At 30.6% G+C, this 16,616-nt stretch overlaps 1 protein-coding gene across 3 annotated transcripts in view; it reads left to right on the plus strand.

Annotated features, from left to right (window-relative positions):
• LOC107441394 (solute carrier organic anion transporter family member 74D) overlaps positions 1-16,616 on the plus strand; it is a 43,421-nt gene that overhangs the window by 9,805 nt on the left and 17,000 nt on the right. For 2 of the 3 annotated variants that reach the window (XM_071184365.2, XM_087153557.1), the window contains exons 2-4: positions 1,722-1,808; positions 7,724-7,915; positions 10,552-10,716. In XM_071184365.2, the coding sequence (XP_071040466.2) occupies positions 1,722-1,808; positions 7,724-7,915; positions 10,552-10,716 (444 nt within the window). Of the gene's footprint in view, positions 1-1,550; positions 1,642-1,721; positions 1,809-7,723; positions 7,916-10,551; positions 10,717-16,616 lie in introns of those variants that run through there. The other variant, XM_087153558.1, reaches the window with a different exon arrangement.

The following is a 16,616-nucleotide window of genomic DNA, read 5'->3' on the forward strand; positions in this document are numbered from 1 at the left end:
AGTAATCTCTAGCTGATGAGCAATCCTCAACATCAGACATGGAAACACTTCCCGACTCTCAGAAAATTTTTCCTGAATTTCTGTTATTCCGTTTTTTAAACATGTCTAACTTGCCATACGAGCACATAAAAATAGTCTCATAAAATCACTTAGCAAATTCATCGACATCAGTCCGGATACTGAAAGATTGCGCCCTCTTCGAATGGTGAACCACTTCAGTAATGCTTCTTGAACATCCTTGTGATCTGCTTTTCTTAACTTTTTTCTGCCATCCAAATTTTTTTCATGAGCAGAAATTATTAATCGCCTATTTTTCCATATGTTACAAACTGCAGATTTGGATAGTTTATATTCCCTGAAAATATCAGCTTGGTTGCATTCATTTTCAATTTTTCTGATTATGCCCATTTTATCATCGAAGGAGAACGTCTTACGTTTACTGCTCGCCATAGTTAAATTTGAGACACTTGTTTGCAGAAGTTTTTCTAACTGAACTGAGAGCAAAAAGGAGTTGAAATGAGTGCCTTATCAACATATATTAGTGTCCAACCCTTTGACCAATAATGAATAATTGCTCATTCCCTCTGACAGAAAATGCATATTGATCCCACTGACACCTTACACGTGCATCATCTGCCTGGGTTGGAAACATCTGCTTGGTTTGTTTAGGGATGGGAACGTGAGATAAAAGAAGCAAACAAGAAAAAATGCTTATCACTACATTCCCCTCTATAGATGGTTTTAAAAATCGGCATATGTATTTATTTTGAAGTAGAAATTTCAAAATTATTAGCAAAAAAAATCAGTCGAAGACAGAAAAAAGTTCATTATATCCAACTTCCTCACTTTTTTGGTTCACTATATCAACATTATGCGTGTATAGCAAGGCACGGGACCAAACATTTCGTTCACTATATCCGGGAGTTCACTATAAACCAATAATAAATTTTTAGAAAAAGTTCATTTTTGCATAAAACTGCTAATTTTTAATGGAAAATTTGCGAATAATTTATGCATTTCGGCAACTATAAATATTTCGTGTGTTACAAAATATTTTTATTTAGTTTTTGACATACCATTAGATGTAATGATATGATATAACACTTTGATCACTATCTGCGTTATTTAAAAAAATATTTTTCAAATCAATAATTACTAAACTCTAGTCTTTCCAAACGATACATACCGGCTCAGACTGTTTCTGATTTGTTTTTGGGCGATTTCCTGACAAACAAAGCTAAATAAAATTTTATATCAGTTTGTTCCAAATTGCGGATGCTGAAATTTTATTTCATGAATATAAGTCTAAATATATGTGTATTTTAGCTTTTCAAATAAAATTAAGAGTTAAAAATCCTTCATCTTAACAAGCAGATTCTACACACGAAAATCATCAAAACTTCTCTTTTATAAATTAGTGAAGGTTAAATAAATATACACTGAGAACTTTTATGAGTTATCTCTCTCTTCACAAATATACTTAAAAACATAAATATTGAGCGAAGTAAGAAAAACGTATAAACTTTAGAGCTCATTTACTCAAATTTATTCTAGTTCAATAAAATGCCACTTACCTGGTTCTTCCACAAAGCTCCTCAAGTATGTCACAGATGTTTCTAAAAATTCCAAATTCTAATAAAGGTATTTTTCATTTTCATCCTAAATAATGTGTGAAGAGATATCCTTTAAAATTTTTTGACTAGTTACTAATATATTTTCAGCCACTTCAATGACAATTCAATTACTTGGCCCTGCATCAGGATTTTTGCTTTCCTCTTTGTGTCTGCAATTCTATGAAGATCCTTTTTGTAAGTATTGCTTTCTCCAGACAAATTTATTATTTCTTTGAAGTTTTTATGCCGAAAGGACAAAAAAAAAGCCACGCATTACTCGTTTTTAACTCGAAGAAAAAGATAAAAAGGCTATAATTTGAGTTTATCGAAATGAAAGCTATAATTTCAGACTTATAAGAACAATCTTCACAAATAGATCATACATATTTAAGGCTCTCATTGAAATAACATTTTGTTTCAAAATAATATGCTATTTTCATAAATGTTGTGAGTTTGCAACAGTTATTCATGAGATCAGCTTTAGCCTGCACCATCTGAGCTAATTCTGAAAATAGCACAAAACGTCACTATGGAAAAAGCCACAGTTTTGTAAAACTACGAAACGTTTCTCACTTGATTTTTCAATATTTGAAAATATATTCTAACGGTGCATTATCAGAGCTCATAAAAATTTGGAAAAAATTTAGACTTATTTATTAACTTTGAAAATTTTCATCTTAGTAACACCAAATTGACATTTTTTTAAAAAGTTTAATAATTATAAAATTATTTAAGATATTTCATCCGTTATAAATCACAGATAATTATTTGCGGCAAAATGGTGTAGTACGTGTAATAGTTTAAAAGTATACCTTTGCTTCAAGCACTTAAACTTCTTGTTTTTCTTGGTGAAAGAGCCTCGGTACCCCATCTTCTATGAAAATCATTAAAAATTGAATAATTTTCAGTTTTCTAACATTTTTATCAGCCCCAAAAAGTTAGTTAAGAAAGTTGTTAAAAGTTTTGCTCACAAACACTCTTTATGCTTATATAGAATGCTGGCTTTTCTTCATTACGACAATTAGAGTCATTTTCATTGCTAGCTTAGATGCCAACGGATAAAAGTGGGCAAAAACATATAACTCACCTATGGCTCATACAAACTCACTTCATTTATAAAAGTAACATACTATTTGCATCAAAAGAGACTTCCAGAACAGTCTTAGGAACATTATGCATAGATTCCTGAAACAATAAAGCAAATAAATAAATAAATAACTCATAATAATAATAATTTTATTTGGATTAGATAAGTAGAGCTCGTATGAAATAATAGATGATCAAAGTTTCCACAATCTAGAGAAAGTTGTTTATATCTTTAATTTTGAATTTTTATAAACCTTGAAAGTTCAATTTTGAACCAGGGGGACGCAGGGGGTAGAACACTTGTCTCTCAATGAGATGACCTGGGTTCGAACCCCAGCGATCGATGGTAGATACGAGTAGCGTACCCAGCTCGCACTGACCACAGTGCTGACATAAAAATATCCTTAGTGGTAAACGGATTATGGGTTAGAGTCCCCTTGCAGCCAGGCTAGCAGTGGAAGATTTCCGTGGTCTTCCTCTCCATGTAACGCAAATGCGGGTTATTTACATCAAGAAGTCTTCCATGAAGCGAAAGCTCTCCCAATACTTGATCCAGGAGTTTCCTTATCTTCTGGATAATTTTTTTCTAAGCAAGTCTATGCAAATCTCACTAAAATAAAATTACTTAAATTAAATATGGTTTCTTTTTTATTTATAGTAGATTAAATTTCCCTCTTATTTCACATTTATGTGTGAACAGGCTTTACAAATTTTTCATTTCGATCTCATGGATTTTCAGTCATGTAATATTTTTCTGCTGTGTTATACATACAGTGGTGGACAAAATAATGGTAAAACTTCTATGCTAACGCATCTTCTCATATTTCTCACGAAATACTTAAAGAATAATTTTATAAATTAAGAAGTGTTTAAATAATACGATTTCTCCCACATATCAATGAAGTGTAAAGCTTTTTGAGGTTAGAGGGACCGACAATGAATTACAAACGGAAAATAGTATTTCTGAACATCCTATGTAATCAATTTGTAACTTATGTAACGAGCATTTAAATTATATGCAATAAGTTGACAAAATTTCGTGAACCTTTAGGCATTTTTATAAAAAACTAATTTTTTTCTCACTTTTTTTTGCTATACATTTAAAAATATTCAATAAAATTAAACAAAATTTTCAAGGAATTTAAAATAAATTACGAACAAAATTATGAAGAAAAATGTTTGTTTTTTCTTACCATGCGTGTGCTGTATAAAACAACTAATTTAAATACTCATATCTTATGCAATTCTGAACAAATTTTTCTCAAATTTTAAGCAAAAATTTTTTAAATTTATTTCAAATTACTCTTAAAAGTTTCAAAATTTTCCCCGGAACATTTTTAAAGTTATGGCAAGAAACGTAACAGAAAAAATTTCTTTTTTATGAAAGTGATATTTAAGCAAGAATTAATAAGTTTTGTCTTATTGCACATAATTGCTAAAATAATTGTTACAAGTTAGAAACATATTGCTACCTTTTTAGCATAGGGTGTTCAAAAACATTATTTTTCGTTTGTAATTTATTGTCAGTTCCTTAAACTATTAAAAGTTTTAAACTTCATTGATATATATGAGAAAGTTATAAAATGTTTCCTTAAGTATTTCTTAAGAAATATGAAAAAATGTATTAGTAGAGGTCTTCCCATTATTTTGTTTGCCCGCTGTATAATGTATGTTTTAATTGTATTCGAGCATTTCACACTAGAGTTGATTTAAAGATCTTATTTGCGATTGTAGAAGAAACTTAAACTTCAAAATTCGATGTTCAAAATTTATTACAGACATGAAAAAATAAGCCTGATAAATTTGAATTGAAATTCGGTCAGGTTGTTGAACTTCAGATCATTTGAATGGTTTGATGAATCTTAGGAAGATAGAAGTGCGCATCTTGGTTAACCTGTCATTGTGAAACGAATGAATCCGTCTCTTTGTAGAAAAGAAATATCACAACTCACATTTATTGACATTTCTTTACGGGATATAGGAATTTGTCTCGTTGCTGCACTATTTGACGAAGCTACAAAAATCACACACTTTTCCTTAAAAATTCTAATAAAGGGTCAAACATTATTGTTACATAAGGTGTAAAAACGTTTGGAAAGGGTCAAATATCTCGAGAAATATGCGTTAAATAGTTTATTAAAAAAATCTAATGGGTGTAGAAAATTTGGTCGTCCATCTCCACCCTCTGTGGTTGGATCGAGGGCAATTTTGAAATCTTATGAATGAAGATCTATTTTTATGACAGAATTAAGTTTTCCAGATGGAAAAAAAAGTAATCCTATTGTTTCGCAGAGCTCACTGTAACCGAGAAAATGAAAAGGAATCAATACTGTTTAAAATGACAATCTCCAGATCCATCAGATTAAGAGCATAGAAACAGACAGGTTTCAATTTTTTTTCCTTCTAAAGTTTTCTCGAAGAAAGAACATTGAAACATTTTTATTCCTTTTTTATTTATTTTTTCAGTTTGATGTATCTCCAGATACTTCCATTTTAAATAATTTGTACCCTATTTTAATTTTTCCAATTCATTTCCTTCTCAGAGTTGGGGAAGATCAATTCTTTGAAATTACTGGATAGATTTTAAAAATATGGAATGCCTCTATTTCCACTTTTTTTAATCGATGTATATATATCGAAATAGTTAACCATTTTTCACATCCTACTTAGTGATGTAAACCAATAGCAATGTTCAGATCTTGAGTAGTACCATTAAGTAGTTGAAAACACAGTTGCTAACCCTGAAAATCTTCCCGAAAAAAAAGTTTTTTCTTTAATTCCGTCAGTTGAGGCGCAGACACGTTTCATGAAACAAATGGATTGGCCCATAAGCATTTTAATAAATAAGTTTTTAAAAAGGAAGATTGGAAGTCATTGCTAATCTGCCGAAAGTTATTTATTTTAAACTTTGTCAACGTGTCGAATTGAGATTGTCATATTGTTTATTCAAAAAAATCAGCATCGCTTTTTAAGCAGTGAACGCCGTTAATGTTACGAAACGAAGCAAAATTTTTCGTCGTTCCTAAAACCTATTTCGTAGAAATTTTGCGAAGAACGTTTATTTCAAATCTTCTACAGGGATTCATAACTGTTTCATGATGATATTAATCTCTTAGTTTCATGATTCATTATTCTTGTTTTTAATATATTAAAATACAGGACCTTAAAAACCTACTAAATTTATTGTAACCAAACTTACTATTTATAATGATAGTAAACCTAAAAATCAAATATTTACTATCGGTTTCGTATTGAGATCAAAATGTCCGCAAATGGTCGTTATACGCAAGTAAAATTGTCGGTATTTTTATGATTATATTAAAAGAAATATTATGTTATGAAACATAAATTATATAATTCTATATATACATTTGAAAAGGAATTAGAATGTCTTTTTTTAAAAAAAACTTTTATTTGAGTCCTGCTTCAAAATCCTAATATTTTCAATGTTTAAAAACATTGTTCTGATAGTTGAAATTTTATTTCATTCTAGTGTTTATTTGAAGTAAAAGAAACACTTCATTAATCCCTATTGATTCGCGAGACTTGTTACTCGTGAAATGGTAGTCAATCAAAATCGCTCCTTTTTGCTCTTGACAGAGAACAACAGAAGTTTCTCCTTTTGAGACATAATTTTCACATAATGAGCACGCAGTTCCATCTTTATCCTTACTGTTAGAAAAATTCCTTCTTCATAGCAGGTTATATAGCAACCTTTTTATCAGTTACTCGCCTAGAGAAAATAACCATAACACTCCAAAAGAATGTAAAGCCAAGTTCTCTTTAGGGGACGGGATACAAACCTGAAAACAATTATCCTTATGTCAACAGCCAAAGATGTTGTCATATCTATCATATATATCATCTGAACGTAATATTGCAAAATAATTATGAGGGAGGATTTACTGCATTAGAACTCAAAATAAGATCTGAAATCAGTTGTGAGAAAGCTCTGAATATAAAAAATATTTTAATTTGATTCAAATCCAAATCAAAGGAAATCCTATCTAGAACTCACAAATCTCTCTTAGCATCAGTGAGTGTTAAGGCTTTAGTGAATTTTAATAGTAGGAACTAGATAAGCGATAAATAGTTTGTTTTTACCAGCAATATTTAATGAACCCAATAAACTAGTGTAAATAGAAAGGGTAAAACAACGAGTAAATAAAAAAGTTAACTTCTTTATGAGCATCAATAGGGAAAGTCTCGTTGACGAATTTTATTTTTCATGTTGATTTTGATAGTTTTTGCTTCACCAAAATATTTCTTGCACATCAATTTATAAAACGTCTTTCAGATACTTGATACTATGTGCTTTGTTTTATTTTAAGAGTATTTATTTGGCTTACTAAAATTAAGAAATCAAATTAAAATTGTTTTTGTAGCTATCCAGTCTATTTAAGTTTCAAATTAAATTAAAGTATTATCTTAATTTAATTTTTAATTCTTAGAACAAATATAGTTGAAGTGCTATTCCTTTTCAAAAATATTTTTATAGTTAATTCTCTCCATGTTTACATTGTAAATTAGTATAGTTACGAATGTCAAACTCAAATACACAGTTGAATAATACTGTGAATCATAATGTGAAGTTGTAAATACTTAAAAACATAGTATTTAGGTAAAAATCTAATAAATGAATTAACTCTCATTCGCAGGAGTCTTAAATAATCAACAATTAAAAAATTTTATTTTTGATATAACCTTAAAACTAATTTTAGTTTTTTTTTAAAACTACTAAAAATATTGCCAGGGATGTGTTGTGAAAAGTGTTCAAAATGGACGAATAAAAACTGCAGTTTTTGGTTTTAAATATCCATTGCCCCTTTTATTTAATAGCTATTCTTATTTTATTTTGACACACAGTGTTAATTATTTATATAAATATTTTTAAAAAAGGAAAGAAAAAAATGACTGTACAGGCTTTGCAATACCATAATTTTAGTATTTTGTAAGATAAAAACGTCGTTGAAATCGTGTAAATTTTTATGTTGTGATAGTTTGATATTAGTTTTTCTGAGTAGATGATCCCGGTTATGGCACTGATGACCCGCGTTGGATCGGAGCATGGTGGCTTGGCTATATCATCATTGGATTGCTCATGTTGCTTTTCTCCCTACCCATGTGGCTTTTCCCGAGAAGATTTCCAGGAGTGAAAGTTCCAAAACCTCTCCCACAAAAGCAAGATTCAAAAGCTAAGACTGGTATTCTAAAAAGTAGGACATTTTTAGTTTTACTATAGTAATATTTAGTTTGAATATGCTAATAATTAGTTGTGTTTCTGCACATATTGTAAACCAAAACTTTGTCATGTTAAATAAGGGAGGAGACATTTGATTCTTATTGATATTAACGTTCTACAACAATGGAGTTACACATATTCCTAAACTTGATATGATAGATTCTTGATTAATAGTCTTACAATATAGGAGAATAATACCTGTGCGTGTTTCATATGGCTTTATTATGAAATGAATCCATATGAATTAGACAATTCACTGCATCACAAGGGAACTGGAAATAGAACAAAGAAGCAATAGAACTTCAAAAATTTAGATTAAATGAACAATTAACATTTCAATCAATAAGCACTTGAAACAATAAATTGAAAATAAAATACATTTCGAAGTCTTAATGAATCATATGTTATCTCTCCAATTTGATTGATGTAAATGTCAGATTTATAAATCTATTTGTTTCAGAAAATTACGGATTCAAAAAAATTTTTCTAGCGACACACTGTTTGAAAATTTCATAACTGCATGTTTCGTGCTATAGTAAGCAATAGAATTGTGAGCCTATAAAAATGATTCAGGATACTCAACGAAACATTTTTGAAAAAGTCAAAAAATTTTTAAAATAATTTTTTTTTATTTATTTCGAACAAAATTATTCACGCTTTCATTCGTATTAAAGATTACTTGCTTTGACATTTTAAAACCAAATCATATATAAGAGCTTCTCACTATCATTATTTTTCGTATGCATTAAAACTTGTTTTTTTTTTCAAATTACTATACACAAAAAAAACTTAATAGAATTTTCTTAATAATAACTAATTCTAAATAATAATGAAAAAATAAACTTAATAGCATTTTCTTTGCTAGTAAAAAGACTCCATAATTGTTCAATTAAAAAGAAAACATAATCCTGGGTAATAAAGCCAGAAATATACGGTACTTAATCATTCATCTGGTAATTTTTCCGTTCATTTAGTAACGGGTTACCAGAAATTTTGGTTTTCAAAATTATCGTTCTTATTTCCCCAAATTCAGTAAAAAGAAATGTAAACTTAACAGAATGAATGTTTTTTATGCCATATTCTAAGGTATTATGATAAAAATATGGAATTTTACCACACTTACCAAATTTTATCACATTTTATAAAACCATATTTTAATGCTAATTTTATCAAATTCATTACCCTTAAAAATTACCGAGCTTTTTGGTGTTCCCCTTGAGCCAGAAACATGGTAAATTTTACCATATTCTGGTAGTTTTAACCATACCTTCTTCTCGATGCAAGGCTTGCATCTCTGCCATAAAATGTTTCAAATAATATGTAACCAAAGTAGCCTAATAAGTATTCTAAGTTTAATCAGAACTTGATGGTTGCTTGGGCATTAAATAGCCACCAAGTGATAAAATCATTTAATTCAAAATGGATCATAGTTCATAAATACCCATTTTCAGACTGATTTAGTGTCCAGTCTGGTAGAAATTGGAATATTAAATTGAAAAGTGAACAGAAGAAGCTCGGCCTCATCCAACTTGCATCTGACAATTGCGTGTTTGCTAAAATTGATGAAACCGGTGTTTTAGCTATTTGTTTTTACTTCGATGGCTTTGCAATATTTTCCAGCAAATTCTAAATTATATGAGGATGGGTAATATGAACTTAAGTAATCAAATGGAACAATTGAAAAGTCTAAATTGTTAGGCACAGAAGTTTTGAAAGATGAAAATGAAATCAGTTTGTTTTAAACTGAACCATTACTTAACAATTATGATCTAAAAATGTAATAAAACTAATCATCTTATAATTAATGGTGAGGGTAGATACTTTAATCCAACAAATTAAGTCAATAAGAGAAATTATCAAGAAAGTTTCGGTGAACTTTCATTTTGGCAAACAGAACGCTTCCTGATATTTCTTTTGTGATAAGTTTATTTATTTAGATGAGTTGTTATAAGGATTATGTTTTGTTTTATGATAAACAATTAGGATTTTTAAAAGGTAGGCTATATGTAAGCTGAGGAGATGGCAAAAGAGGTGAATCATTAGCACAGTGTGCGATTATGTTAGGTAATTCTCTAATCTTGTGAAAAAACAGAAAACAAGGAATTGTAGGATTGTCAACATGCGAACTATTTTCTATTGCTGAAGTAACAAGAGAATTTAGAAGAATTATAAACATGCTACGCGAAATTAACTGTAAACAATTCATAAATGCTCCAACTGAAATTCATTCTGATAGTCAAGCAATCACTGACTGGTAAAATAATGATAAATTATCAAATAAAACTGGTAAATTTAAAATTCCGTTTCTCAATAGACACAGATGATGATAAAATTTTAAAATCAGTGTATAACAACATTGCTCATTTTTTTAAAACAAAAGATATCAGATTTGATAAGTTAAAATTTTCTTTAGAAAAAAATATGTTTATTTTAATATTTTATTTTATAGATATGTTATTGTTTACCCTGAAGTAAAACCCGTATCGTAAAAAGAGAGTGTAATTCATGGATGCTGCAAAGGCTTTTAATTTTAATCAAGCCTCTGCGTATTTTTTTTAATTGTTTGTGTTTTGTTAATAAAAATTCATCTTGAAATACTGCAATTTTCAGATATGGGCAATGCTATATTGCGACTGATTCGAAATCCGATCTTGATATTCCATCAGTTGGGTGGAATATTCCGAGTGAATGGCGTGATCGGATATTTCATTTTGATGCCAAAATACATGGAGATGCAGTTCCAGCAGTCAGCATCCAAAGCAAACCTCTTCTCAGGTAACTTTCTTTTTGAAATAGAAGATTTTTTATTTGTTTATCTGCATTAAAAATAGGTCGTAAAAAATTTTCTTTCAAGAATAAAAATCTGAATAAATTCGGTTACTTTTTCTCAACTATTTAAAATTAAATCCGTTGTTGGATCTTAAAAACTAATTGCCTTTGGACACCGGTTTGATCACTTTTCAAAGTAATCTCTTGTGCGACATCTACACACTTTAATACTAAACAAAACGAATGGCAACACAACTGTACTTAAATATTTTTTTTAATTCTTTAACCCTTCCTCCAATTCTAATTTCATTAACCAATTTTTTTCACTCTCTATATCACCGTTACATATACACCGAAGAGCCATTACGTTATGACCACCCTGCTAATAACATGTAGGACCACCTTTAGCCCTCAAAACAGCTAGCATCTACCGGGGCATTGATTCCACAAGGTGCTGATAGGTAGTCTGAGGTATCTGGTACCAAGCGCTCTCCAACTGGTCCTGCAATTCCCTCACATTGCGAGGGGTAGCGTGTCAGCACAAATTTGGTTTTCCAAGTAGGACCACAAATGCTCTATTGGATTAAGGTCAGGTGAATTTGGGGGCCAAGATAAGACTTGAAAGTCACTGAAATGTTCCTCGACGATTTGACTCTTATGATATGGTGCATTATCCTGTTGGTAAAAACCATCCCCCGCAGGGTAAACTGTTGCCATGAATGGGTGAACCTGGTCTCAAACTATGTGTAAGTAGCTTACAGACGTCAGGGATAGTTCTATGAGGATTATGGGTCCTAATGTGCCCCATGAAAACATTGTTCCTGGGGGAGCCCATTGTTATAGATGGAGGGTAGTCATACATAATGTAATGGCTCTTTGGTGTATATATATATATATATATATATATATATATATATATATATATATATATATATATATATATATATATATATATATATATATATATATATATATATATATATATATATATATATATATATATATATAAACACAAATTAACATGAAAAACATGAAAAATAAAAAACTAAATTGTAGAGAAACAAGAATGGTAAAAGCAAATAGTCGTTATCAAGACACATATATTGCTATAAATGCGATATTTCTGAATAAAGAATGATTATCCTAAGATAAAAGTTATTCTTTTTATGTGTCGATATCGCAAAAAACCTTATGCTGTAAAAAATCATGAAATGAATGAAAAATGCGAAAAGAAATCAAACTTACCGGCGTGAATTAAAACGAGGTTTAGGTTAAAAAATATATATAAAATTAAAAAATATATATATATTTGATCGAAGAAGAAGAAATTTTTTTTTTATGTAAAATATTAGTGCTGCCATCTATGAGAAAAAATTAGTAAAAATGTAATAAAATTGTAATATATATATATATATATATATATATATATATACAGGGTGTTCCAAAATTAACTTTACAACTTCAAAAATTCATAACTTCGAACATAAACAAGATATTTATATTCTGTCTTTTGCATGTATTACTGCAACTAATGAAGTTTTTTTTTTCAATAGGCTGAAAAGTTTTAAGTGAGGATGCGGACACCACAACAGAAAGCTCAATGCGTCTCATGGCCGTATTCGCTCCACATTTTTTGAACTTGTGCTGGGTCGTCCGGCTCCACTTTTATGCAATACTGATCCGGTGCTCATGAAGCTTGTGTGCTATGCACGGATGGAAGGTCTGGCTGGTGGGTCCCTTTGGAAATTTGTCCTGAAGTTCCGTTGAACCTGTGTATCTGATTTCGTCTCTATGAACCATGAGACGCATTGAGCTTTCTGTTGTGGTGTCCACATCCTCACTTATAACTTTTTAGCCTATTGAAAAAAAAACTTTATTAGGTGCAGTAATACATGCAAAAGACAGAATATAAATATCTTGTTCATGTTTGAAGTTATGAATTTTTGAAGTTGTAAAGATAATTTTGGAACACCCTGTATATATATATATATATATATATATATATATATATATATATATATATATATATATATATATATATATATATATATATATATATATATATATATATATATATATATATATATATATATATATATATATATATATATATATATATATATATATATATATATATATATATATATATATATATATATATATATATATATATATATATATATATATATATATATATATATATATATATATATATATATATATATATATATATATATATATATATATATATATATATATATATATATATATATATATATATATATATATATATATATATATATATATATATATATATATATATATATATATATATATATATATATATATATATATATATATATATATATATCAAGGTGGCGAACACCAAAAGCTGTAGGCTATGTTGTTATTGGTTGGACACTACACTAACAATGATTACATGATAAAACAAAGATTTTTTTAATTCCATAGCCAATGCAAAATCAAATTCTATCCTAGCCCACGTAACACAATTTCAGCAGTCATCCCTCCAAATTACTGGATTGAAGATAGTGCTTCATCAAGGAATATAATTGACAGTTTAGGCATTTTTGGACAGTGCAAATCGCAAAAAATAGATTAAAATTTAAAATAGATCAAAAGATTTAAAATAAGGAGTTTAATTGGGCCTGATTATTTAGAACAGGATTGAAGCGGAGGAACACATAATAGCAACGTGTTAATGGTTAGCCTAAATGTGAAAAAAAATAAGCTTCCTTAGAAAACTTCTTGCTAATATCCTTCCGCAAATATTATTTTTATGGATGTGAACTGAATTCTGGAAAGATTTTACTCACTATCACCACTCCTAAATTTTTTTTTGTGTATTTAATCAGATCTCAAAATACCAATATTAGAAACAATAATAATTTAATATGATGAATGAGTTGCTATTTTATAAAAATGTATTTTGCTCAATTGGGTATACTATAGCTTACGTCACAGGTTGTGTTATTCCTACTAAATTTAACCCATGAACGGAATTTTCTGCGAGCCAAACTTCAAGCCACAAATAAACAAACGAAGTGTTTGATCGTTTAAATAGCTGCTTGCCAGATTTTATTGCATTATAAAGAAAAGTAATTGATATTCGATTTTTGATTAATAATTGATTTATGTGGATAGTGGCATTTATGTGGATAGTGGCATAGAATTTAGCATTGCGTCATGGTAAATGTTATTCCTACTAAGTGGAAGTAGTTGTGTTTTTTAAATATTCCCAATTTAGACAACAGTCAAATTATTTCTGAATTTATATAATTACCTTGGTTTTATTAAAAATCATTTTAAATGAATCAGAATAATCTGTGAAGGACGTCTGCAATTGTAACCAGGTAACTTTTTATTTCCTGGAAGCTTTTTATAACCTGGAAGCTTTTTATTTCCGTTATTAATGACACGTGTTTACAGGATTAAGTATCCATTAATTTTAGAGCTAAATTTTCTCAACTTCACTAAAATATCACGTTCTATGCGCAAATAATAGCTCGACCATCCGGAATAACTTTTGATCAGATGACCAAGTCTTCACGTTCTAGGACTCAATCTTAATGATTGACAATATTTTAAGTTACAAAACTAGTACAATATTTCAAGTTACAAAATCAGATACAAAAACGTACTTTCTCTGAATAAACATACGTTTTTTTTCTTTATTAGGATTTCTGGTTCCTACAATTTAAGGGGTAGTCGCAATCAGGGATATACTGTCCCAATAGTTTGTTCCGGAGAGCAGGCCAAATTTTAGACGCTTTAATGTTAATTATACTTTTTACGTATTTCACCATATCTCGAAAATTTATTTGAGTATCGAAAAAAGTTTGTACAGAATTACAAAATTCGTTTATGCAAAGATTATCGTTTATAGATATGCAAAAAATAACTCTTAGTAGCTATTGATTATTATTTCGTATTCTTTTTAATAACGGTAAAAAAAAATTCTGAATTGTCAGGTATTAGACTTTGAGTAGAGGTTGGGCAGCTCCAAGGAGCAGGGAACATCGACCAGAGGTCTATTGTACCCAAACCCTAAATCATGATTAGCATGAAAGCCCTATAGCTGAAATAAAATTCAGCAAGCATCTTACAGGAACATCTTGCAGTTCTCAGGTTTTGACGCAATGCTGTCCTAAATGCTCAAATCTTTGAGCAGAATAGACCTCATAATCACAAAGTATATGTCGTGATGTTTCTTCTTCAAGATGACAACCTCGACAAAGAGAATTGGATTTAATTCCCCTTATGTATAGGTGTCTCCTGAGGATGCAATGTCCGGAAAGAAGACCAATGATCTTCCTTAAACTGTTTCTATTAAGCCTTAAAATCTCCTTTTGATGTACACAGTCATGATTCAGCTCCTTACCTTGTCCCTGACCGTCAGCAACGCGCCATTGCTCATGGGCAATTTTGCCGTACAACTTGCTTGAATATGGATGCCCTAAATGAGGTGGGAGAAATGCCTAGTGCAGGTTGAGGCCCCTGGAAAATTGCATTAGAGCCAGGTCGAGCTGCTTCATCAGCTAGCTCATTTCCACCAATACCCATATGTCCAGGTACCCAATGCAGGGATACCCAGTTATGAGTAGATAGGTCACAAAGGACCGAGAAGCATTTTCACCCTAGCAAAGAGGTGAATTTACACTTTGACAGTGATAGGAGAGCAGTCTGACTGTCAGAACAGATGCGGAAAATCATATTTTGATATCCCATGTCTAAGCATATCGTGCAGCACCAGATAATGGCATAGACTTCAGCCTGAAAAAAGTAGCATAGTTTCCTAAGGGAAAGTGAAGTTTGGTACCATCATTGGAGCAATAAATTCCTGCTCCTGATTTAGGACCAATCTTTGAACCATCGGTGTACCATATTAGACATTTGCCTTTAAGCTACGGAGGAGAATTAAACGATTCATCTCTTGTAGGAAAATGGATCTCGAAAGGGTTATGAAAAGCATATCTTAGTGGCATATAATCACTAGGCATGATGAAGGAGGCATAATGGTATGTCCATCACTTGTGAAACAAGATAACCCCATGACAAGCGTTTGGAATACTCTTTCCATAGGCCAAGGTACATAAGACGCTTTATGCCTGTCTGAGCTTCAAGTTCAATGGAAGAAGCCCAAGTAAGCTCTCAAGAGCAGCTGTGGGAGTGGTCCTAAGACAGCCTGACCGGGCTACACAGACCATTCCTTATAGTCTATCAAGATTAGACCTTGTGGAGTTCAATCAAGTCTTTGACCATCAGACGATTACGTCATATGTGATAATAGGACAAATAATCATTGAGAATATCCAGTAAACTATTTTGGGGGATAATCCCCAGGTTCTACCAATAGCATTTCTGCAGGACCAAAAAATCTTCGTGGCCCTACTGATACCGTATTCAAGATGATAACCCCAATTAAGTTTGGAGTGAAAATAAACCCCGAGAAACTTAACTATCTCCGTGAGTTCCAATTTATAGTTCAGGTAGTATACATTACCTAGATCAAGATGCCTTTTTTTTGTTAAGGCTACATAACTTATCTTGGACGGATTGACAGATTCACAGACAGTCAGAGCACCATCTAGCTACTTCTAGAAGTGCATCATTCATGATATCAGAGACTGCTTTACCATGCTTGCTTCTGACAAGAATAACACCGTCATCAGCATACCCGATACAGGTAATGCCAAGATCAGGTAACCTAACTAACAATGAGTCCATTACCATACACCATAGGATAGGAAACAAAACTTCTCCCTGAGGGCATCCTGAGGTTGCATGCACTCTCATGCTTGCACCCAATAAATAGAAACAAACATGCCTAGAGGATAGAAAATTGACTATACACCTGGTAATTATTGAATTTATGCCTCTCTTTC

This window comes from Parasteatoda tepidariorum, chromosome 10 (genome assembly GCF_982258835.1).
Source record: "Parasteatoda tepidariorum strain Cologne lab strain chromosome 10, Ptep-v5.0, whole genome shotgun sequence".
Lineage (NCBI taxonomy): Eukaryota > Metazoa > Arthropoda > Arachnida > Araneae > Theridiidae > Parasteatoda > Parasteatoda tepidariorum.